This window comes from Tachyglossus aculeatus, chromosome Y4 (genome assembly GCF_015852505.1).
Source record: "Tachyglossus aculeatus isolate mTacAcu1 chromosome Y4, mTacAcu1.pri, whole genome shotgun sequence".
Lineage (NCBI taxonomy): Eukaryota > Metazoa > Chordata > Mammalia > Monotremata > Tachyglossidae > Tachyglossus > Tachyglossus aculeatus.
Window position 1 is genome coordinate 12,480,199 of NC_052096.1, and position 23,300 is coordinate 12,503,498.

Genomic DNA, 23,300 nt, shown 5'->3' on the forward strand with positions numbered 1-23,300 from the left:
AGCACTGTTCTAAGCGCTGGGGAGGTTACAAGGTGATCAGGTTGCCCCACAGGGGGGCTTGCAGTCTTCAATCAATCAATCAATCCAATTTATTGAGCGCTTACTATGTGCCACACACTGTTCTAAGCGCTGGGGAGGTTACAAGGTGATCAGGTTGCCCCACAGGGGGGCTTGCAGTCTTCAATCAATCAATCAATCCAATTTATTGAGCACTTACTATGTGCCACACACTGTTCTAAGCGCTGGGGAGGTTACAAGGTGATCAGGTTGCCCCACAGGGGGGCTTGCAGTCTTCAATCAATCAATCAATCCAATTTATTGAGCACTTACTATGTGCCACACACTGTTCTAAGCGCTGGGGAGGTTACAAGGTGATCAGGTTGTCCCACAGGGGGCTCGCAGTCTTCAATCAATCAATCAATCGTATTTATTGAGCGCTTACTATGTGCCAAGCTCTGTTCTAAGCGCTGGGGAGCTTACAAAGTGATCAGGTTGTCCCCCGGGGGGCTCGCAGTCTTCAATCAATCAATCAATCCAATTTATTGAGCGCTTACTATGTGCAACGCACTGTTCTAAGCGCTGGGGAGGTCAATCAATCAATCCAATTTATTGAGCGCTTACTATGTGCCCCGCACTGTTCTAAGCGCTGGGGAGGTTACAAGGTGATCAGGTTGTCCCACGGGGGGCTCGCAGTCTTCAATCAATCAATCAATCCAACTTATTGAGCGCTTACTATGTGCCACGTACTGTTCTAAGCGCTGGGGAGGTTACAAAGTGATCAGGTTGTCCCACGGGGGGCTCCCAGTCTTCATCCCCATTTGACAGATGAGGGAACTGAGGCCCAGAGAAGTGAAGTGACTTGCCCAAGGTGACACAGCAGACACGTGGCGGAGCCGGGATTAGAACCCACGACCTGTGACTCCCAAACCCAGGCTCGTGCCAGTAGGCTATGCTGATAATAATAATAATAATGAGAATAATGAGCAGCAGCGTGGCTCAGTGGAAAGAGCCCGGGCTTGGGAGTCAGAGGTCGTGGGTTCTAATCCCGGCTCCGCCGCTTGTCAGCTGGGTGACTTTGGACAAGTCGTTTCACTTCTCTGGGCCTCAGTTCCCTCATCTGGAAAATGGGGGTGAAGACTGGGAGCCCCACGGGGGACAACCTGATCACCTTGTATCTTCCCCAGCGCTTAGAACAGTGCTAGGCACATAGTAAGCGCTTAACAAATACCATCATTGCTATTATTAGAGAAGCAGCGTGGCTCAGTGGAAAGAGCCCGGGCTTTGGAGTCAGAGGTCATGGGTTCAAACCCCGGCTCCGCCAATTGTCAGCTGTGTGACCTTGGGCAAGTCACTTAACTTCTCTGGGCCTCAGTTACCTCATCTGTAAAATGGGGATTAAGACTGTGAGCCCCACATGGGACAACCTGATCACCCTGTATCCTCCCCAGCGCTTAGAACAGTGCTTTGCACATAGTAAGCGCTTAACAAATGCCAATCATTATTATTATTATTATTATGTCTGCTGTGTGACCTTGGGCAAGTCACTTCACTTCTCTGAGCCTCAGTGACCTCATCTCTAAAATGGGGATTAAGACTGTGAGCCCCCCGGGGGACAACCTGATCACCTTGTATCCCCCCCAGCGCTTAGAACAGTGCTTGGCACATAGTAAGCACTTAACAAATGCCATTATTATTATTATTATTATTATTATTATTATCTCCATTTTCCAGATGAGGTCACCGAGGCCCAGAGAAGTGAAGTGACTTGCCCAAGGTGACACAGCAGACACGTGGCGGAGCCAGAATTAGAACCCACGACCTGTGACTCCCAAAGCCCGGGCTCGTGCCACTAGGCTATGCTGATAATAATAATAATCACGGTACTTGTTAAGCACGTACTATGTGCCAAGCACTGTTCTAAGCGCTGGTGGGAGGGGATGTCTCTATATGTTGCCAACTTGTACTTCCCAAGCGCTTAGTCCAGTGCTCTGCACACAGTAAGTGCTCAATAAATACGATCGATTGATTGATTGATTGGGTTGGACACAATCCCTGTCCCACGTGGGGCTCACGGTCTTTCATCCCCATTTTCCAGGTGAGGGAACCGAGGCCCAGAGACGTGAAGTGACTCGCCCGAGGTCACACAGCGGACAGGTGGCGGGGGCGGGATTAGAACCCACGACCTCTGACTCCCAAGCCCGGGCTCTGGCCACTAGGCGGCGCTGTTGCTCCGCAAAATGGGGGGGCGCTGGGGGGCGGGGCCTCGAGGGGCGGGGCATTCGAGCGTTGATTGGACAGGAGCCCAGGGGGCGGGGCTTGAGGGGGCGGTGCTTGAGGCGGGCGGGGCCTTACTGGCGGGGTTTCGAGGGGAGGGGGAGGGGCCTCGTGAGGATTGGCGTTGATTGGACAGGAGCTTCTAGGGGCGGGGTCTTGAGGTGGGCGGGGCCTGCTTGGCGGGGCTTCGCGGGCAGGGGGAGGAGCCTCATGAGGAGCGGCGTTGATTGGACAGGAGCCTTGAGGGGCGGGGCTTGAGGTGGGCGGGGCCTCGTAAGGAGCAGTGTTGTTTGGGCAGGAGCCTCGATGGGCGGGGCTTTGAGGTGGGCGGAGCCTCAAGGGGAGGGGCCGGGGCATCGCGAGGAGCAGCGTTGATTGGACAGGAGCCTCGATGGGCGGGGTTTTGAGGTGGGCGGGGCCTGATTTGAGACGGCTCCCAGGAGAGGGGGCGGAGCCTCGTGAGGAGCGGCGTCGATTGGGCGGGGGCGATAAGGGGCGGGGCCTGACGGGTGGGCGGGGCCTGAGGGGGCCTCGAAAAGGAAGGCTGAGGATTGGTTCCTTTGAGGGGGCGGAGCCTCGTGAGGAGCGTCGTCCATTGGGCGGGAGCCCCGAGGGGCGGGGCTTGAAGGGGGGAGGGGCATGAGGGGGCCTCGAAAGGGAAGGCTGAGGATAGGTGCCTTTGAGTGGGCGGAGCCTCGTGAGGAGCGGCGTCGATTGGGCGGGAGCCTCGAGAGGGCGGGGCCTGACGCGTGGGCGAGACTTGGTGGGGGCGGGGCCTCGAGAGGGAGGGGGAGGAGCCTGGCGAGGAGGGGCGTCGATTGGGCGGGGTCACGTGACGTAGCTGAGGAGGCGGGGCCAGGAGGGGGAGGGGTCAGCATCGGGCCTTCGAGGGGCGGGGCCTGGCAGGAGGGCGGGGTGTCCTTTGAGCGGACGGACCACGTGGGCAGGGCCAGGAGGGGGCGGGGAGGGGGGGGGTCACGCACGTTGATCTCCACGCGCGCCGAGAACTCGCTGCCCAGCCCGTTCACGGAGTCGTTCACCGAGTCGTAGGTTTGTCCGAAGTTTCCCTCCACGGGGATGCGGTTCCGGCACCAGGGGCCCATCACTGCGGGGCGGAGGGAATCAGACCCGAAGACACGCCCACCTCCGCAGTCGCCCCGCCCATCTCCCCGAAACACCGCCCACTCCACTTGGCCCCGCCCCCGCATCCTGATGCTGCCCCACCCCTCAGGCAGCCCCTCCCACTCTCCACGAGCCTCATCCAATCCCCCTTTGGCCCCACCCACTCTCCACCAGCCCCATCCAATCCCCTTTGGCCCCGCCCATTTCCCTGATGGCCCCGCCCACTCTCCCCCAGCCCCGTCCAATCCCCTTCGGCCCCGCCCACTCAGCACCCGCCCCATCCAATCCCCTTCTGCCCCGCCCACTCTCCCCCAGCCTCGTCCAATCCCCCGTGCCTCCGCCCACTCCCCCTTGGCCCCCCCCCTCCATCCGCCCCGTCCAATCCCCTTCGGCCCTGCCCACTCCCCGTTGGCCCCGCCCACTGTCCACCAACCCCGCCCACTCCTCCTGTGGCCCCGTCCACCCTCCCCCAGCCCCGTCCAATCCCCTTCGGCTCCGCCCACTCCCCCTTGGCCCCGCCCACTCTCCCCCAGCCACGTCCAATCTCCTGTGGTCCCGCCCGCTCCCCGTTGGCTCCGCCCGCTCCCCGTTGGCCCCGCCCACTCTCCACCCACCCCGTCCAATCCCCTTCGGCTCCGCCCACTCCCCGTTGGCCCCGCCCACTCTCCCTGTGGCCCCGTCCTCCCTCCATCCACCCCGTCCAGTCCCAATCGGCCCCGCCCGCTCCCCGTTGGCCCCGCCCACTCTCCACCCACCCCATCCAATCCCCTTCGGCCCCGCCCACTCCCCCTTGGCCCCGCCCGCTCTCCCTTGGCCCGCCCACTCTCCACCTGCCCGTCCAATCCCCGTGGTCCCGCCCACTCCCCGTTGGCCCCGCCCACTCCCCCACCCGCCCCGTCCAATCCCCTTCGGCCCCGCCCACTCTGCACCCACCCCGTCCAATCCCCTTCGGCCCCGCCCACTCCCCGTTGGCCCCGCCCACTCTCCACCAGTCCCGCCCACTCCCCCTGTGGCTCCGTCCAATCTCCTGTGGCCCCGCCCGCTCCCCGTTGGCCCCGCCCACTCTTCACCAGCCCCATCCAATCCCCTTTGGCCCCGCACACACCCCCTTGGCCCCGCCCACTCCCCCAGCCCCCGTCCAATCCCCTGTGGTCCCGCCCACTCTCTCGTGGCCCCGCCCACTCTCCCCCAGCCCCGTCCAATCCCCTTCGGCCCCGCCCACTCCCTGCGGCCCCACCCACCCCGTCCAATCCCCTTCGGCCCTGCTCACTCGCCACTGGCCCCGCCCACTCCCCCTGTGGCCCCGCCCACCCTCCACCAGCCCCATCCAATCCCCTTCGTCCCCCGCCCCGGTGGCCCCGCCCCCTCCCCTTTCGGGTGCCCCCCGCGCAGGCGCGTGCTGCTGACCCCTGGCGGCGGCGCAGACGAAGTCGAAGCGCAGCGGGAGGCAGAGCAGGTGTTTGAGGAGGGGCAGCGGGAGGGCGTTGAGGCAGCGGCTCAGCCTGGCCGAGAACCAGCGCCCGCAGCCCAGCTCGGACTCCCGCACCAACTCTGAGCGACACGTGCCGAAACGTCAGGCACACACACACACACACACACACCCACACACACACACACACACCCCACCCCTCCGGGAGGCCTGCCCACAGGAAACCCCCGCCCCCTACTCCTCCCCTCTCCCACACCGCTTCTCTCTACATAACAAGAACATCAATTCTTATACATAATATATATGTATAAACATATAATAATGTGCCTTATTATTATGATGATGGTGGTGGTATTTGTTAAGCGCTTCCTATAGGCCAACCACCGTCCTAAGCGCTGGGATCTTAAGAATAATAGTGGTGGTATTTGTTAAGCGCGTCCTATGGGCCAACCACCGTCCTAAACGCTGGGATCATAATAGTGGTGGTATTTGTGAAGCGCTTGCTATGGGCCAACCACTGTCCTAAGCGCTGGGGTCATAAGAATAATAGTGGTGGTATTTGTTAAGCGCTTGCTATGGCCCAACCATTGTCCTAAGCGCTGGGGTCATAAGAATAATTGTGGTGGTATTTGTTAAGCGCTTCCTATGGGCCAACCACCGTCCTAAGCACTGGGGTCATAAGAATAATAGTGGTGGCATTTGTTAAGCGCTTCCTATGGGCATAGTAATAATAACAGTGGTACTTGTTAAGCGCTTGCTATGTGCCAAGCCCTGTTCTAAGCGCTGGGACCATAAGAATAATGGTGGTATTTGTTAAGCGCTTGCTATGGGCCAAGCACCATTCTAAGCGCTGGGGTGATAATAATAATAATAGTGGTATTTGTTAAGCGCTTGCTATGTGCCAAGCCCTGTTCTAAGCGCTGGGATAATAATAGTAATAATCATAGTGGTATTTGTTAAGCGCTTGCTATGTGCCAAGCCCTCTTCTAAGAGCTGGGATCAAAAGAATAATGGTGGTATTTGTTAAGCGCTTCCTATGTGCCAAGCCCTGTTCTAAGCGCTGGGATAATAAAAATAATGGTGGTATTAAGCGCTTGCTATGTGCCAAGCCCTGTTCTAAGCACTGGGATAATAATAATAATAATAATAATAATAATAATAATAATAATGGTGGTGTTTGTTAAGCGCTTGCTATGTGCCAAGCCCTCTTCTAAGCACTGGGATCATAAGAATAATAGTGGTATTTGTTAAGCGCTTGCTATGTACCAAGCCCTGTTCTAAGCGCTGGGACCATAAGAATAATGGTGGCATTTGTTAAGCGCTTCCTGTGGGCCAAGCCCTGTTCTAAGCGCTGGGATCATAAGAATAACGGTGGTATTTGTTAAGCGCTTTCTATGTGCCAAGCACCGTTCTAAGCGCTGGGATAATAATAGTAGTGATAATAGTGGCATTTGTTAAGTGCTTGCTATGTGCCAAGCCCTGTTCTAAGCGCTGGGATCATAAGAATAATGGTGGTATTTGTTAAGTGCTTCCTATGTGCCAAGCACTGTTCTAAGCGCTGGGATCATAAGAATAATGGTGGTATTTGTTAAGCGCTTCCTATGTGCCAAGCACTGTTCTAAGCGCTGGGATCATAAGAATAATGGTGGTATTTGTTAAGCGCTTGCTATGTACCAAGCCCTGTTCTAAGCGCTGGGATCATAAGAATAATGGTGGTATTTGTTAAGCGCTTGCTACGTGCCAAGCACTGTTCTAAGCGCTGGGATCATAATAATAATAATGGTGGTATTTGTTAAGCGCTTGCTATGTGCCAAGCCCTGTGCTAAGCGCTGGGATCATAAGAATAATGGTGGTATTTGTTAAGCGCTTGCTACGTGCCAAGCACCGTTCTAAGCGCTGGGATCATAATAATAATAATGGTGGTATTTGTTAAGCGCTTGCTATGTGCCAAGCCCTGTGCTAAGCGCTGGGATCATAAGAATAATGGTGGTATTTGTTAAGTGCTTTCTATGTGTCAAGCCCTGTTCTAAGCGCTGGGATCATAAGAATAATGGTGGTATTTGTTAAGCGCTTGCTACGTGCCAAGCACCGTTCTAAGCGCTGGGATCATAATAATAATAATGGTGGTATTTGTTAAGCGCTTGCTATGTGCCAAGCCCTGTGCTAAGCGCTGGGATCATAAGAATAATGGTGGTATTTGTTAAGCGCTTGCTACGTGCCAAGCACCGTTCTAAGCGCTGGGATCATAATAATAATAATGGTGGTATTTGTTAAGCGCTTGCTATGTGCCAAGCCCTGTGCTAAGCGCTGGGATCATAAGAATAATGGTGGTATTTGTTAAGTGCTTTCTATGTGTCAAGCCCTGTTCTAAGCGCTGGGATCATAAGAATAATGGTGGTATTTGTTAAGCGCTTGCTACGTGCCAAGCACCGTTCTAAGCGCTGGGATCATAATAATAATAATGGTGGTATTTGTTAAGCGCTTGGTATGTGCCAAGCCCTGTTCTAAGCGCTGGGATAATAATAGTAATGATAATAGTGGTATTTGTTAAGCGCTTGCTATGGGCCAAGCCCTGTTCTAAGTGCTAGGATCATAAGAATAATGGTGGTATTTGTTAAGCGCTTGCTATGTGCCAAGCACCGTTCTAAGCGCTGGGATCATAATGATAATAATGGTGGTATTTGTTAAGCGCTTGGTAGGTGCCAAGCCCTGTTCTAAGCGCTGGGATAGTAATAATAATAATGGTGGTATTTGTTAAGCGCCCCTCCAGCCCCACCCCTGGGGTGCCGGACCCCCCGGGCCCCCCCCGCCCCGTCTCCCCCGAGGTCCCCGCTCACGGTTGCAGCGCAGGCGGGTCTTGAGTTCGTACATCTTCTGGGTGTCGGTGATGGGAGGCCCGGGCCCGGCCCGGCCCCGGGTGGCCCGGGCCTCCTCGTCGGTCGCCTGGTAGCCCTCCTGGCTGGTCACCTGCTCGTCCAGCTCGGAGAAGGCCAGGGTCACGTTGCGGGATTCGGCGTTCAGCTCCGGGGCCCGGTGCTTCGGGGGGAAACCGAGCCGGGGGGACAGAGGACACTAGGCCCTCTAGAAGCCAGTCTAGTCTTCTTCTAGACTGGAAGCCCACTGTTGGGTAGGGACCGTCTATGTTGCCAACTTGGACTTCCCAAGCGCTTAGTCCAGTGCTCTGCACATGGTAAGCGCTCAATAAATACGATGGATTGATTGATTGATTAAGCCCCCCACATTTCTAGACTGGGAGCCCGCTGTTGGGTAGGGCCCGTCACTCTATGTTGCCAACTTGGACTTCCCAAGCGCTTAGTACAGTGCTCTGCACACAGTAAGCGCTCAATAAAGACGATGGATTGATGGATTGATTAAGTCCCCCACATTTCTAGACTGTGAGCCCGCTGTCGGGTAGGGACCGTCTCTCTATGTTGCCAACTTGGACTTCCCAAGCGCTTAGTCCAGTGCTCTGCACACGGTAAGCGCTCAATAAATACGATTGATTGATTGATTAAGCCCCCCACATTTCTAGACTGTGAGCCCACTGTCAGGTAGGGACCATCTCTCTATGTTGCCAACTTGGACTTCCCAAGCGCTAAGCGCTCAATAAATACAATCGATTGATTGATTAAGCCCCCCACATTTCTAGACTGGGAACCCACTGTCGGGTAGGGACCGTCTCTTTATGTTGCCAACTTGGACTTCCCAAGCGCTTAGTCCAGTGCTCTGCACACGGTAAGCGCTCAATAAATACGATAGATTGATTGATTAAGCCCCCCACATTTCTAGACTGTGAGCCCACTGTCAGGTAGGGACCATCTCTCTATGTTGCCAACTTGGACTTCCCAAGCGCTAAGCGCTCAATAAATACAATCGATTGATTGATTAAGCCCCCCACATTTCTAGACTGGGAGCCCACTGTCGGGTAGGGACCGTCTCTCTATGTTGCCAACTTGGACTTCCCAAGCGCTTAGTCCAGTGCTCTGCACACGGTAAGCGCTCAATAAATACGATAGATTGATTGATTAAGCCCCCCACATTTCTAGTCTGTGAGCCCACTGTCGGGTAGGGACCGTCTCTAGATGTTGCCAACTTGGACTTCCCAAGGGCTAAGTGCTCAATAAATACGATCGATTGATTGATTAAGCCCCCCACATTTCTAGTCTGTGAGCCCGCTGTCGGGTAGGGACCGTCTCTCTATGTTGCCAACTTGGACTTCCCAAGCGCCAAGCGCTCAATAAATACGATCGATTGATTGATTGATTAAGCCCCCCACATTTCTAGACTGTGAGCCCGCTGTCGGGTAGGGACCGTCTCTCTATGTTGCCAACTTGGACTTTCCAAGCGCTTAGTCCAGTGCTCTGCACACAGTAAGCGCTCAATAAATACGATCGATAGATTGATTGATTAAGCCCCCCACATTTCTAGACTGTGAGCCCACTGTCGGGTAGGGACCGTTTCTAGATGTTGCCAACTTGGACTTCCCAAGTGCTTAGTCCAGTGCTCTGCACACGGTAAGCGCTCAATAAATACGATCGATTGATTGATTAAGACCACCCACATTTCTAGACTGTGAGCCCACTGTCGGGTAGGGACCGTCTCTAGATGTTGCCAACTTGGACTTCCCAAGCGCTTAGTCCAGTGCTCTGCACACAGTAAGCGCTCAATAAATACGATCGATAGATTGATTGATTAAGCCCCCCACATTTCTAGACTGTGAGCCTGCTGTTGGGTAGGGACTGTCTCTAGGTGTTGCCAACTTGGACTTCCCAAGCGCTTAGTCCAGTGCTCTGCACACGGTAAGCGCTCAATAAATACGATCGATAGATTGATTGATTAAGCCCCCACATTTCTAGACTGTGAGCCCGCTGTTGGGTAGGGACCATCTCTCTATGTTGCCAACTTGGACTTCCCAAGCACTTAGTCCAGTGCTCTGCACATGGTAAGCACTCAATAAATACGATCGATAGATTGATTGATTAAGCCCCCCACATTTCTAGACTGTGAGCCTGCTGTCGGGTAGGGACCGTCTCTAGATGTTGCCAACTTGGACTTCCCAAGCGCTTAGTCCAGTGCTCTGCACACAGTAAGCGCTCAATAAATACGATCGATTGATTGATTGATTAGCCCCCCACATTTCTAGACTGTGAGCCCGCTGTCGGATAGGGACCGTCTCTCTATGTTGCCAACTTGTCCTTCCCGAGCGCTTAGTCCAGTGCTCTGCACACGGTAAGCGCTCAATAAATACGATTGATTGATTGACTGCCCACTGTTGGGTAGGGACTGTCTCTATATGTTGCCAACTTGGACTTCCCAAGCGCTTAGTCCAGTGCTCTGCACACAGTAAGCGCTCAATAAATACGATTGATTGATGGATGGATGAAGGCCGTGAGCCCCACGGGGGACCACCTGATCCCCTTGGATCCTCACCCAGAGCTGAGGTGGCACGTAGTAAGCGCTTAGTGATGGTTGTTATTATTTATTACCCGTCTGCCCTGTGACCCCCCGTGACCCCTGTGACCCTTCCCGTGACCCCCGTCGACCTCACTCACCAGCAGATCCCGGATGACGGCCCGTAGCGGGGCGGTGGAGACACGCCAGGCCTCGCGGCTGTTGTTGACTTGCAACTCCACGGTGCAGCCCAGAGAACGGGCCACCTCCGCCAGGTTGTGCCGCACGTTGGACACGGGGCCTGAGGGGGGGAGCGGGGCCGTCCATCTCCCGAGCGCTTAGTACAGCGCTCTGCCCGCGGGAAGCGCTCAATAAGTCCCGCTGACTGACCGACTCTTCTCCCCCTTTTAGACTGTGAGCCCACTGTTGGGTAGGGACCGTCTCTAGATGTTGCCAATTTGTACTTCCCAAGCGCTTAGTACAGTGCTCTGCACATAGTAAGCGCTCAATAAATACGATTGATGAGGATGATGATGAACGGACATTTGACATGCGCCCCAACCCCACAGCAGACTGTGAGCCCACTGTTGGGTAGGGACTGTCTCTATATGTTGCCAACTTGTACTTCCCAAGCGCTTAGTACAGTGCTCTGCACACAGTAAGCGCTCAATAAATATGATTGATTGATTGATTTCTGTAACTATCATTCTGTATTATACATGTCAGCGCTTAGAACAGTGCTTTGCACATAGTAAACGCTTAACAAATGCCATCATTCTTATTATGCACTGACATTTGAGCTTCACCCAGCCCCACAGCACTATAATTTCTGTAATTATCATTCTGTACTATATTATATATGTCAGCGCTTAGAACAGTGCTCTGCACATAGTAATCGCTTAACAAATGCCATCATTATTATTATGCGCTGACATTTGATATTCACCCAACCCCTCAGCACTATAATTTTTATAATTATCATTCTATATTATATATGTCAGCACCTAGAACAGTGCTTTGCACATAGTAAGCACTTAACAAATGCCATCATTATTATTATGCGCTGACATTTGATATTCACCCAACCCCACAGCACTATAATTTCTATAATTATCATTCTGTATTATATATGTCAGCGCTTAGGACAGTGCTTTGCACATAGTAAGCACTTAACAAATGCCATCATTATGATTCTGCGCTGACATTTGATATTCACCCAGCCCCACAGCACTGACATTTCTGTAATTATCATTCTGTATTATATATGTCAGCGCTTAGAACAGTGCTTTGCACATAGTAAGCGCTTAACAAATACCATCATTATTATTATGCGCTGAATTTCTGTAGTTATCATTCTGTACTATATATGTCAGCGCTTAGAACAGTGCTTTGCACATGGTAAACGCTTAACAAATGCCATCATTATTATTATGCGCTGACATTTGAGATTCACCCAACCCCACAGCACTATAATTTCTGTAATTATCATTCTGTACTATATTATATATGTCAGCGCTTATAACAGTGCTTTGCACATAGTAAGCACTTAACAAATGCCATCATTATTATTACGCACTGACATTTGAGATTCACCCAACCCCACAGCACTATAATTTCTGTAATTATCATTCTGTACTATATTATATGTCCGCGCTTAGAACAGTGCTTTGCACATAGTAAGTGCTTAACAAATGCCATCATTATTATTATGCGCTGACATTTGAGATTCACCCAACCCCACAGCACTATAATTTCTGTAATTGTCATTCTGTATTATATATGTCAGCGCTTAGAACAGTGCTTTGCACAGAGTAAGCGCTTAACAAATGCCATCATTATTATTATGCGCTGACATTTGAGATTCACCCAACCCCACAGCACTATAATTTCTATAATTGTCATTCTGTATTATATATGTCAGCGCTTAGAACAGTGCTTTGCACATAGTAAGTGCTTAACAAATGCCATCATTCTTATTATGCGCTGACATTTGATATTCACCCCACCCCACAGCACTGTAATTTCTGTAATTATCATTCTGTATTATATATGTCAGCGCTTAGAACAGTGCTTTGCACATAGTAAGCGCTTAACAAATACCATCATTATTATTATGCGCTGACATTTGATATTCACCCCACCCCACAGCACTGTAATTTCTGTAATTATCATTCTGTACTATATTATATATGTCAGCGCTTAGAACAGTGCTTTGCACACAGTAAGCGCTTAACAAATGCCATCATTATTATTATGCGCTGACATTTGAGATTCACCCAACCCCACAGCACTATAATTTCTATAATTGTCATTCTGTATTATATATGTCAGCGCTTAGAACAGTGCTTTGCACATAGTAAGCACGTAACAAATGCCATCATTATGATTCTGCGCTGACATTTGATATTCACCCAGCCCCACAGCACTGACATTTCTGTAATTATCATTCTGTATTATATATGTCAGCGCTTAGAACAGTGCTTTGCACATAGTAAGCGCTTAACAAATACCATCATTATTATTATGCGCTGACATTTGATATTCACCCCACCCCACAGCACTGTAATTTCTGTAATTATCATTCTGTACTATATTATATGTCCGCGCTTAGAACAGTGCTTTGCACATAGTAAACGCTTAACAAATGCCATCATTATTATTATGCACTGACATTTGATATTCACCCAGCCCCACAGCACTATTTCTGTAACTATCATTCTGTATTATATATGTCAGCGCTTAGAACAGTGCTTTGCACATAGTAAGCTATGATGGCTTAACAAATGCCATCATTATTATTATGCGCTGACATTTGAAATTCACCCAACCCCACAGCACTGTCATTCCTGTAACTATCTTTCTGTATTATATATGTCAGCGCTTAGAACAGTGCTTTGCACATAGTAAGCACTTAAATACCATCATTATTATTATGCGCTGAATTTCTGTAGTTATCATTCTGTACTATATATGTCAGCGCTTAGAACAGTGCTTTGCACATAGTAAGTGCTTAACAAATGCCATCATTATTATTCTGCGCTGACATCTGATATTCACCCAACCCCACAGCACTATAATTTCTATAATTATCATTCTGAATTACATATGTCAGCGCTTAAAACAGTGCTTTGCACATAGTAAGCGCTTAACAAATGCCACCATTATTATTATGCGCTGACATTTGAGATTCACCCAACCCCACAGCACTGTCATTTCTGTAATTATCATTCTGTATTATATATGTCAGCGCTTAGAACGGTGCTTTGCACATAGTAAGCGCTTAATAAATGCCATTATTATTATTATTATTAACAAATACCATCATTATGATTATGCGCTGACATCTGAGATTCACCCAACCCCACAGCCCTATAATTTCTATAATTATCATTCTGTATTATATATGTCAGCGCTTAGAACAGTGCTTTGTTGGGTAGGGACTGTCTCTTTATGTTGCCGACCTGTACTTCCCAAGCGCTTAGTACAGTGCTCTGCACACAGTAAGCACTCAATAAATACGATTGAATGAATGAATGAATAATAAGCGCTTAAAAAATGCCATCATTCTTATTATGCGCTGACATATGATATTCACCCAACCCCACAGCACTGTCATTTCTGTAATTATCATTCTGTATTATACATGTCAGCGCTTAGAACAGTGCTTTGCACATAGTAAGCGCTTAACAAATGCCATCATTCTTATTATGCGCTGACATTTGAGATTCACCCAACCCCACAGCACTGTCATTTCTGTAATTACCATTCTGTATTATATATGTCAGCGCTTAGAACAGTGCTTTGCACATAGTAAACGCTTAACAAATGCCATCATTATTATTATGTGCTGACATTTGAGATTCACCCAGCCCCACAGCACTATAATTTCTGTAATTATCATTCTGTACTATATCATATATGTCAGGCTTAGAACAATGCTTTGCACATAGTAAACGCTTGACAAATGCCATCATTATTATTATGCGCTGACATTTGATATTCACCCAACCCCAAAGCACTATAATTTCTGTAATTATCATTCTGTACTATATTACATATGTCAGCGCTTAGAACAGTGCTTTGCACATAGTAAGCGCTTAACAAATGCCATTATTATGATTATGCGCTGACATTTGAGATTCACCCAACCCCACAGCACTATAATTTCTGTAATTGTCATTCTGTATTATATATGTCAGCGCTTAGAACAGTGCTTTGCACATAGTAAGCGCTTAACAAATGCCATCATTCTTATTATGCGCCAACATTTGAGATTCACCCAACCCCACAGCCCTATAATTTCTATAATTATCATCCTGTATTATATATGTCAGCGCTTAGAACAGTGCTTTGCACATAGTAAGCGCTTCACAAATGCCATCATTCTTATTATGCGCCGACATTTGAGATTCACCCAACCCCACAGCCCTATAATTTCTATAATTATCATCCTGTATTATATATGTCAGCGCTTAGAACAGTGCTTTGCACATAGTAAGCGCTTTCTAGCCTGTGAGCCCACTGTTGGGTAGGGACTGTCTCTCTATGTTGCCAACTTGGACTTCCCAAGCGCTTAGTCCAGTGCTCTGCACACAGCAAGCGCTCAATAAATACGACTGAATGAATGAATGGCATAGTTATTTTATTCTGTTACTATGTTTTGTTTTATCGTCTGTCTCCCCCTTCTAGGCCGTGAGCCCACTGTCGGGTGGGGACCGGCTCTCGATGTTGCCAACTTGGACTTCCCAAGCGCCTAGTCCAGTGCTCTGCACACCGCAAGCGCTCAATAAATACGATTGAATGAATGAATGGCATATTTATTCTATTTATTGTATTCTGTTACTATGTTTTGTCGTCCGTCTCCCCCTTCTAGGCCGTGAGCCCGCTGTCGGGTGGGGACCGGCTCTAGATGTTGCCAACTTGGACTTCCCAAGCGCTTAGTCCAGTGCTCTGCACACCGTAAGCGCTCAATAAATACCACTGAATGAATGAATGGCACTTTTTAAGCGCCCAATGAATGAATGGTTGAATGAATGGCACTGGTTAAGCGCTTACTGTGTGCCAGGGGTGGCTACAGGGAAATAGGGGCGGGCACTGTCCCTGGCCCACACGGACCTCAGAGCCCCACTCACCCTCGTAGATGGCGGCCAGCAAGTAGCCCAGCACGAAGAGTCGTCCCTCCTTGCCCAGCATCTTGGGTACCACCAGGAGACTGGCACAGCGGATGTGCGGGGAGAGGCCCCATCCCAGGGCGCCCACACCTGCTCCGAGGGGAGAGGAGGCCAGGGTGGGTGAGCTGGCCACCCTGGCCTAATAATAATAATAATAATAATAATAATAATAATAATGGCATTTGTTAAGCGCTTACTACGTGCAAAGCTCTGGGTCCGTGCCATTACAGTGTTTTTTGTGTGTGTGCGTGTGTGTGTCTCTGTCTCTCTGATGAGATGGGTGCAGGACTGTGAGCCCACTGTCGGGTAGGGACCGTCTCTAGATGTTGCCAATTTGTACTTCCCAAGCGCTTAGTACAGTGCTCTGCACATAGTAAGCGCTCAATAAATACGACTGATGATGATGATGATGCTGTCGTTATAGAGAAGCAGCGTGGCTCAGTGGAAAGAGGCCGGGCTTGGGAGGCAGAGGTCATGGGTTTGAATCCCAACCCCCCCCCCCCCCACTGTCTGCTGTGTGACCTTGGGCAAGTCACTTTAATTAATTAATGATGGCATGTATTAAGCGCTCACTATGTGCACTGTTCTAAGCGCTGGTGGGGGGATACAAGGTGATCGCGATGTCCCCCGGGGGGCTCCCAGCCTTCATCCCCATTTGACAGATGAGGGAACTGAGGCTCAGAGAAGTGAAGTGAAGTGAAGCAGCGTGGCTCAGTGGAAAAGAGCCCGGGCTTTGGAGGCGGAGGTCATGGGTTCGAATCCCGGCTCCGCCAATAATAATAATAATAATAATGGCATTTGTTAAGCGCTTACTATGTGCAAAACACTGTTCTAAGCGCTGGGGGGGGAGCCCGGGCTTTGGAGGCGGAGGTCATGCGTTCGAATCCCGCCTCCGCCAATTAATTATAATAATAATAATAATGGCATTTGTTAAGCGCTTACTATGTGCAAAGCACTGTTCTAATTGCTGGGGGGATACAATGGGATCAAGTTGTCCCACGTGGGGCTCACAGTCTTAATCCTCATTTTACAGATGAGGTCACTGAGGCTCAGAGAAGTTAAGTGACTTGCCCAAGGTCACACAGCAGACATGTGGCGGAGACGGGATTTGAACCCATGACCTCTGACTCCAAAGCCCGGGCTCTTTCCACTGAGCCACGCTGCTTCTCATAATAATGATAATGGCATTTATTAAGCACTTACTATGTGCAAAGCACTGGTCTAAGCGCTGGGGTGCTTACAAGCTGATCAGGTTGTCCCACGGGGGGCTCCCAGTCTTCATCCCCATTTTCCAGATGAGGGAACTGAAGCACAGAGAAGGGAAATGACTTGCCCAAAGTCACCCAGCTGACAAGTGGCGGAGCCGGGATTTGAACCCATGACCTCTGACTCCAAGGCCCGGGCTCTTTCCACTGAACCACGCTGCTAGGGACAATTGTCAGATGTGTGACTTTGGGCAAGTCACTTCACTTCTCCGGGCCTCAGTTCCCTCATCTGGAAAATGGGGATGAAGACTGGGAGCCCCCCGTGGGACAACCTGATCACCTTGTAACCTCCCCAGCGCTTAGAACGGTGCTTTGCACAGAGTCAGCGCTTAATAAATGCCATCATTAATTAATTAAAGTGACTTGCCCAAGGTCACACAGCAGACACGTCGGGGAGCCGGGCACCTTGTAACCTCCCCAGCGCTTAGAACAGTGCTTTGCACAGAGTAAGCGCTTAATAAATGCCATCATTAATTAATTAAAGTGACTTGCCCAAGGTCACACAGCAGACATGTGGGGGAGCCGGGCACCTTGTAACCTCCCCAGCGCTTAGAACAGTGCTTTGCACAGAGGAAGCGCTTAATAAATGCCATCATTAATTAATTAAAGTGACTTGCCCAAGGTCACACAGCAGACATGTGGGGGAGCCGGGATTCGAACCCATGACCTCTGACTCCCAAGCCTGGGCTCTTTCCAGTGAGCCACGCTGCTTCTCTAACCGGCCTCGCCCACCCCAGGCTCGCCCACCACGTCTCCATCTACCCTGGCACTGCCAGGCACAGTCCTCTAGACCGTGAGCCCGCTGTCGGGTAGGGACCGTCTCTAGATGTTGCCAACTTGGACTTCCCGAGCGCTTAGTACAGTGCTCTGCACACAGTAAGCGCTCAATAAATACGATTGATTGATTGACTGATCCACCCTGGCACTGCCAGGCACAGTCCTCTAGACCGTGAGCCCACTGTCGGGTAGGGCCCGTCTCTAGAAGTTGCCAACTTGTACTTCCCAAGCGCTCAGTACAGTGCTCTGCACACAGTAGGCGCTCAATAAATACGATTGAAGGAACGAATGCCCACCGGTTCCCCGCCAAGCAGCCCCCCACTCCCTCACGTCTAGACTGTGAGCCCGCTGTCGGGTAGGGACCGTCTCTAGATGTTGCCGACTTGGACTTCCCAATCGCTTAGCACAGTGCTCTGCACACAGTAAGCGCTCAATAAATACGATTGAATGAATTTATTTATTTATTTTATTTGTACGTATTTATTCCATTTATTTTATTTTGTGACTATGTTTTGTTTCGTCGTCCGTCTCCCCACTTCTAGACTGTGAGCCCGCTGTCGGGTAGGGCCCGTCTCTAGATGTTGCCGACTTGGACTTCCCAAGCGCTTAGCCCAGTGCTCTGCACACAGTAAGCGCTCAATAAATACGATTGAATGAATGAATTTATTTATTTATTTTATTTGTACATATTTATTCCATTTATTTTGTGACTATGTTTTGTTTTGTCGTCCGTCTCCCCCCCTTCTAGACTGTGAGCCCGCTGTCGGGTAGGGCCCGTCTCTAGATGTTGCCGACTTGGACTTCCCAAGCGCTTAGCCCAGTGCTCTGCACACAGTAAGCGCTCAATAAATACGATTGAATGAATGAATGAATGAATGAATGAATGTTGGGTAGGGACCGTCTCTATACGTTGCCAACTTGGACTTCCCAAGCGCTTAGTCCAGTGCTCTGCACACAGTAAGCGCTCAATAAATGCGATTGAATGAATGAATGAATTTATTTATTTATTTTATTTGTACATATTTATTCCATTTATTTTATTTTGTGACTATGTTTTGTTTTGTCGTCCGTCTCCCCCTTCTAGACCGTGAGCCCGCTGTCGGGTAGGGCCCGTCTCTAGATGTTGTTGACTTGGACTTCCCAAGCGCTTAGTCCAGTGCTCTGCCCACAGTAAGCGCTCAATAAATACGATTGAATGAATGAATGAATTTATTTATTTTATTTGTACATATTTATTCCATTTATTTTATTTTGTGACTATGTTTTGTTTTGTCATCTGTCTCCCCCTTCTAGACTGTGAGCCCGCTGTCGGGTAGGGCCCGTCTCTAGATGGGCTTCCCAAGCTCTTAGCACGGTGCTCTGCACACAGAAAGCGCTCAATAAATACGGTTGAATGAATGAATGAATTTATTTATTTTATTTGTACGTATTTATTCCATTTATTTTATTTTGTGAATCTGTTTTGTTTTGTCGTCCGTCTCCCCCTTCTAGACCGTGAGCCCGCTGTCGGGTAGGGCCCGTCTCTAGATGGACTTCCCAAGCGCTTAGCCCAGTGCTCTGCACACAGTAAGCGCTCAATAAATACGATTGAATGAATTTATTTATTTCTTTTACTTGTACATATTTATTCCATTTATTTTATTTTGTGGCTATGTTTTGTTTTGTCGTCCGGCTCCCCCTTCTAGACCGTGAGCCCGCTGTCGGGTAGGGACCGTCTCTAGATGTTGCCGACTTGGACTTCCCAAGCGCTCAGCCCAGTGCTCTGCACACAGTAAGCGCTCAATAAATACGATGGAATGAATTGCCCACCATGCCCCCATTCCCTGGCACTGCTTGCCAGCTCACCGGCCATGCTGTACATCAGGATCACCTTCTGATCCTCTGGGAGACTCGTGGGATTCACCAGGATTTGGAAGAGACCTGCGGAGAGAGATCAGTAATAATAATAATAATAACATAATTATAATAACCGTCTCTACATGTTGCCAACTTGGACTTCCCCAGCGCTTAGTACAGTGCTCTGCACACGGTAAGCGCTCAATAAATGCGATTGAAAGGACAACAACAATATTATATTAGTAATATTTGTTGTCTGTCTCCCCCTTCTAGACTGCGAGCCCGTTGTTGGGTAGGGACTGTCTCTATCTGTTGCCAATTTCGACTTCCCAAGCGCTTAGTACAGTGCTCTGCACACAATAAGTGCTCAATAAATATGATTGAAAGGAAAATAATAATATTATATTAGTAATATTTGTCGTCTGTCTCCCCCTTCTAGACTGTGAGCCCGTTGTTAGGTAGGGACCGTCTCTGTTGCCGATTTGTACTTCCCAAGTGCTTAGTACAGTGCTCTGCACACAGTAAGCGCTCAATAAATATGATCGAAAGGAAAATAATAATATTATATTAGTAATATTTGTTGTCTGTCTCCCCCTTCTAGACTGTGAGCCTGTTGTTGGGTAGGAACTGTCTCAATCTGTTGCCAATTTCGACTTTCCAAGCGCTTAGTACAGTGCTCTGCACACAGTAAGCGCTCAATAAATGCGATTGAAAGGACAATAACAATATTATATTAGTAATATTTGTTGTCTGTCTCCCCCTTCTAGACTGCGAGCCCGTTGTTGGGTAGGGACCGTCTCTGTTGCCGATTTATACTTCCCAAGCGCTTAGTACAGTGCTCTGCTCACAGTAAGCGCTCAATAAGTACGACTGAAAGGAAAGGAAAATTGGCAGAGCCGGGATTAGAACCCACGACCTTCTGACTCCCAAGCCCGGGCTCTATATCCACTTCGCCATGCCGCTTCTCTACTTAATTAGCTTGTATCTAATAATAATAATGATAATGGCATTTCTTAAGCGCTTACTATGTGCCAAGCACTGTTCTAAACACTGGGGTCCCACGTGGGGCTCCCAGTCTGTGAGCCCCCCGAGGGACAACCTGATCACCTTGTAACCTCCCCAGCGCTTAGAACAGTGCTTGGCACATAGTAAGCGCTTAATAAATGCCATTATTATTATTACCTCGCAACCTCCCCAGCGCTTAGGACAGTGCTCGGCACATAGCAAGCGCTTAATAAATGCCATTATGATTATTATTATTATTATTATTTCTCCCCCTCGTCCCCCTCTCCATCCCCCCATCTTACCTCCTTCCCTTCCCCACAGCACCTGTATATATGGATATATGGTTGTACAGATTTATTACTCTATTTATTTATTTATTTACTTATTTTACTTGTACATTTCTATCCTATTTATTTTATCTTGTTGGTATGTTTGGTTCTGTTCTCTGTCTCCCCCTTTTAGACTGTGAGCCCACTGTTGGGTAGGGACTGTCTCTATGTGTTGCCAATTTGGACTTCCCAAGCGCTTAGTACAGTGCTCTGCACATAGGAAGCGCTCAATAAATACGATTGATTGATTACAAGTTGGCAACATATAGGGACGGTCCCTACCCAGCAGTGGGCTCACAGTCTAGAAGACAGTGCGCATACGTGCACAAACACACACAGACACACACCCCTGACACACAACACAGGCCAAGGTCACACGTGTTTGTGTGTTTACCCCCAGACCCACACGTCTGTACTCACCCAGGGACATGAAGCCCCCGATCCCGGCGCCCAGCAAGAAGGCGGCCACGGGGAAGTGCCCAGGTTGGCGCCACAGGAAGCGGGCACAGGTGGCGGGCAGCACCCAGCTGAGTGCCCACTTCAGAGCTGAGGAGGAGAGGAGGAGCGTTCAGTACAGCGCTAGGCCCGCAGCGAGCGGTCCCTGTTGGCTCCCAGCTCGCGGAGAGCAGGGATGGTGTCAATCAATCAATCAATCAATCAATCAATCAATCGTATTTATTGAGCGCTTACTATGTGCAGAGCACTGTACTAAGCGCTTGGGAAGTACAAATTGGCATCACATAGAGACAGTCCCTACCCAACAGTGGGCTCACAGTCTAGAAGGGGAAGACAGAGAACAAAACCAAACAGATTAACAAAATAAAATAAATAGAATAGATATGGACAAGTAAAATAGAGTAATAAATATGTACAAATATATATATACATATATACAGGTGCTGTGGGGAAGGGACGGAGGTAAGATGGGGGGGATGGGGAGGGGGACGAGGGGGAGAGGAAAGAAGGGGCTCAGTGTGGGAAGGCCTCCTGGAGGAGGTGAGCTCTCAGTAGGGCCTTGAAGGGAGGAAGAGAGCGAGCTGGGCGGATGGGCAGAGGGATTGGGGGCATTCCAGGCCCGGGGGATGACGTCGGTTGATTGCCCCGCCGTCGAGCGCTTAGCACAGCGCTCGGCGCCCAGTGGGCGTCCAGTAGAGACGACTCAACAAAGTGGTCAGTGGACGCGATCGATTGACCGCCGAGAGGGGCGAGCGGGGGCTCTGCGACGGTCGGCTCATTACGAGCAGGCCGGATTCCGCCGTATCGTCCTCTTCCGGGCGCTTAGTCCAGTGCTCTGCACACAGTAAGCGCTCGATAAATACGATCGATTGATTGATTGGTTGCTCTGCACGTGGTAAGCACTCAATAAATAGTAAGCACTCAATAAACACCCGGCAAGAGAGCCGCCAAGCTCGCTCTCTTCCTCCCTTCAAGGCCCTACTGAGAGCTCACCTCCTCCAGGAGGCCTTCCCAGACTGAGCCCCTTCCTTCCTCTCCCCCTCGTCCCCCTCTCCATCCGCCCCATCTTACCTCCTTCCCTTCCCCACAGCACCTGTATATATGTATAGATGTTTGTACATATTTGTTACTCTATTTATTTATTTTACTTGTACATATCTATTCTATTTATTTTATTTTGTTGGTATGTTTGGTTTTGTTCTCTGTCTCCCCCTTTTAGACTGTGAGCCCACTGTTGGGTAGGGACTGTCTCTAGCTGTTGCCAATTTGTACTTCCCAAGCGCTTAGTACAGTGCTCTGCACATAGTAAGCGCTCAATAAATACGATTGATTGATTGATTGATTCCCAAGCGCTTAGTACAGTGCTCTGCACACAGTAAGCGCTCAATAAATACGATTGATGATGATGATGATGATGATTGATTGAAAGAATGCAATGAATTGACGGATTAAGAAGGAGACAGCGTGGCTCAGGGGAAAAGAGCCCGGGCTTTGGAATCAGAGGGCGTGGGTTCAAATCCCGGCTCCGCCAATTGTCAGCTGGATGGCTCTGGGCAAGTCACTTCTCTGGGCCTCGGTGACCTCATCTGTAAAATGGGGATGAAGACTGTGAGCCCCCCGTGGGACAACCTGATCACCTTGTAACCTCCCCAGCGCTTAGAACAGTGCTTGGCACATAGTAAGCGCTTAATAAATGCCATCATTATTATTATTATTGTAACCTCCCCAGCGCTTAGAACACTGCTTGGCACATCAACATCATCATCATCATCAATCGTATTTATTGAGCGCTTACTATGTGCAGAGCACTGTACTAAGCGCTTGGGAAGTACAAATTGGCAACATATAGAGACAGTCCCTCCCCAACAGTGGGCTCACATAGTAAGCACTTAATAAATGCCATCATCATTATATTATTATTATTATTATTACTATGCTGGGAGTGATGATGATGATGATGGTATTTGTTAAGCACTTACTATGTGCCAAGCCCTGCTCTAAGCGCTGGGGAGGTTACAGGGTGATCAGGTTGTCCCACGGGGGGCTCACAGGCTTCACCCCCTGTGAAGCCAACTTGTCCTTCCCAAGCGCTCAGTCCAGTGCTCTGCACACAGTAAGCGCTCAATAAATACGATTGAATAATAATAATACCAATAATGATGGCATTTGTTAAGCGCTTACTATGTGCAAAGCACTGTTCTAAGCGCTGGGGAGGTTACAGGGTGATCAGGTTGTCCCACGGGGG

At 49.6% G+C, this 23,300-nt stretch overlaps 1 protein-coding gene across 1 annotated transcript in view; it reads right to left on the bottom strand.

Moving 5' to 3' along the window:
- Positions 1-23,300, bottom strand: part of DCST1 (DC-STAMP domain containing 1) — a 50,414-nt gene that overhangs the window by 23,092 nt on the left and 4,022 nt on the right. The window contains exons 2-8 of the mRNA XM_038768492.1: positions 21,020-21,145; positions 19,275-19,349; positions 15,349-15,477; positions 10,378-10,517; positions 7,663-7,861; positions 4,804-4,947; positions 3,258-3,379 (exon numbers count right to left, since the gene is read on the bottom strand). Coding sequence (XP_038624420.1) covers positions 3,258-3,379; positions 4,804-4,947; positions 7,663-7,861; positions 10,378-10,517; positions 15,349-15,477; positions 19,275-19,349; positions 21,020-21,145 — 935 coding nt within the window. The remainder of the gene's footprint in view (positions 1-3,257; positions 3,380-4,803; positions 4,948-7,662; positions 7,862-10,377; positions 10,518-15,348; positions 15,478-19,274; positions 19,350-21,019; positions 21,146-23,300) is intronic.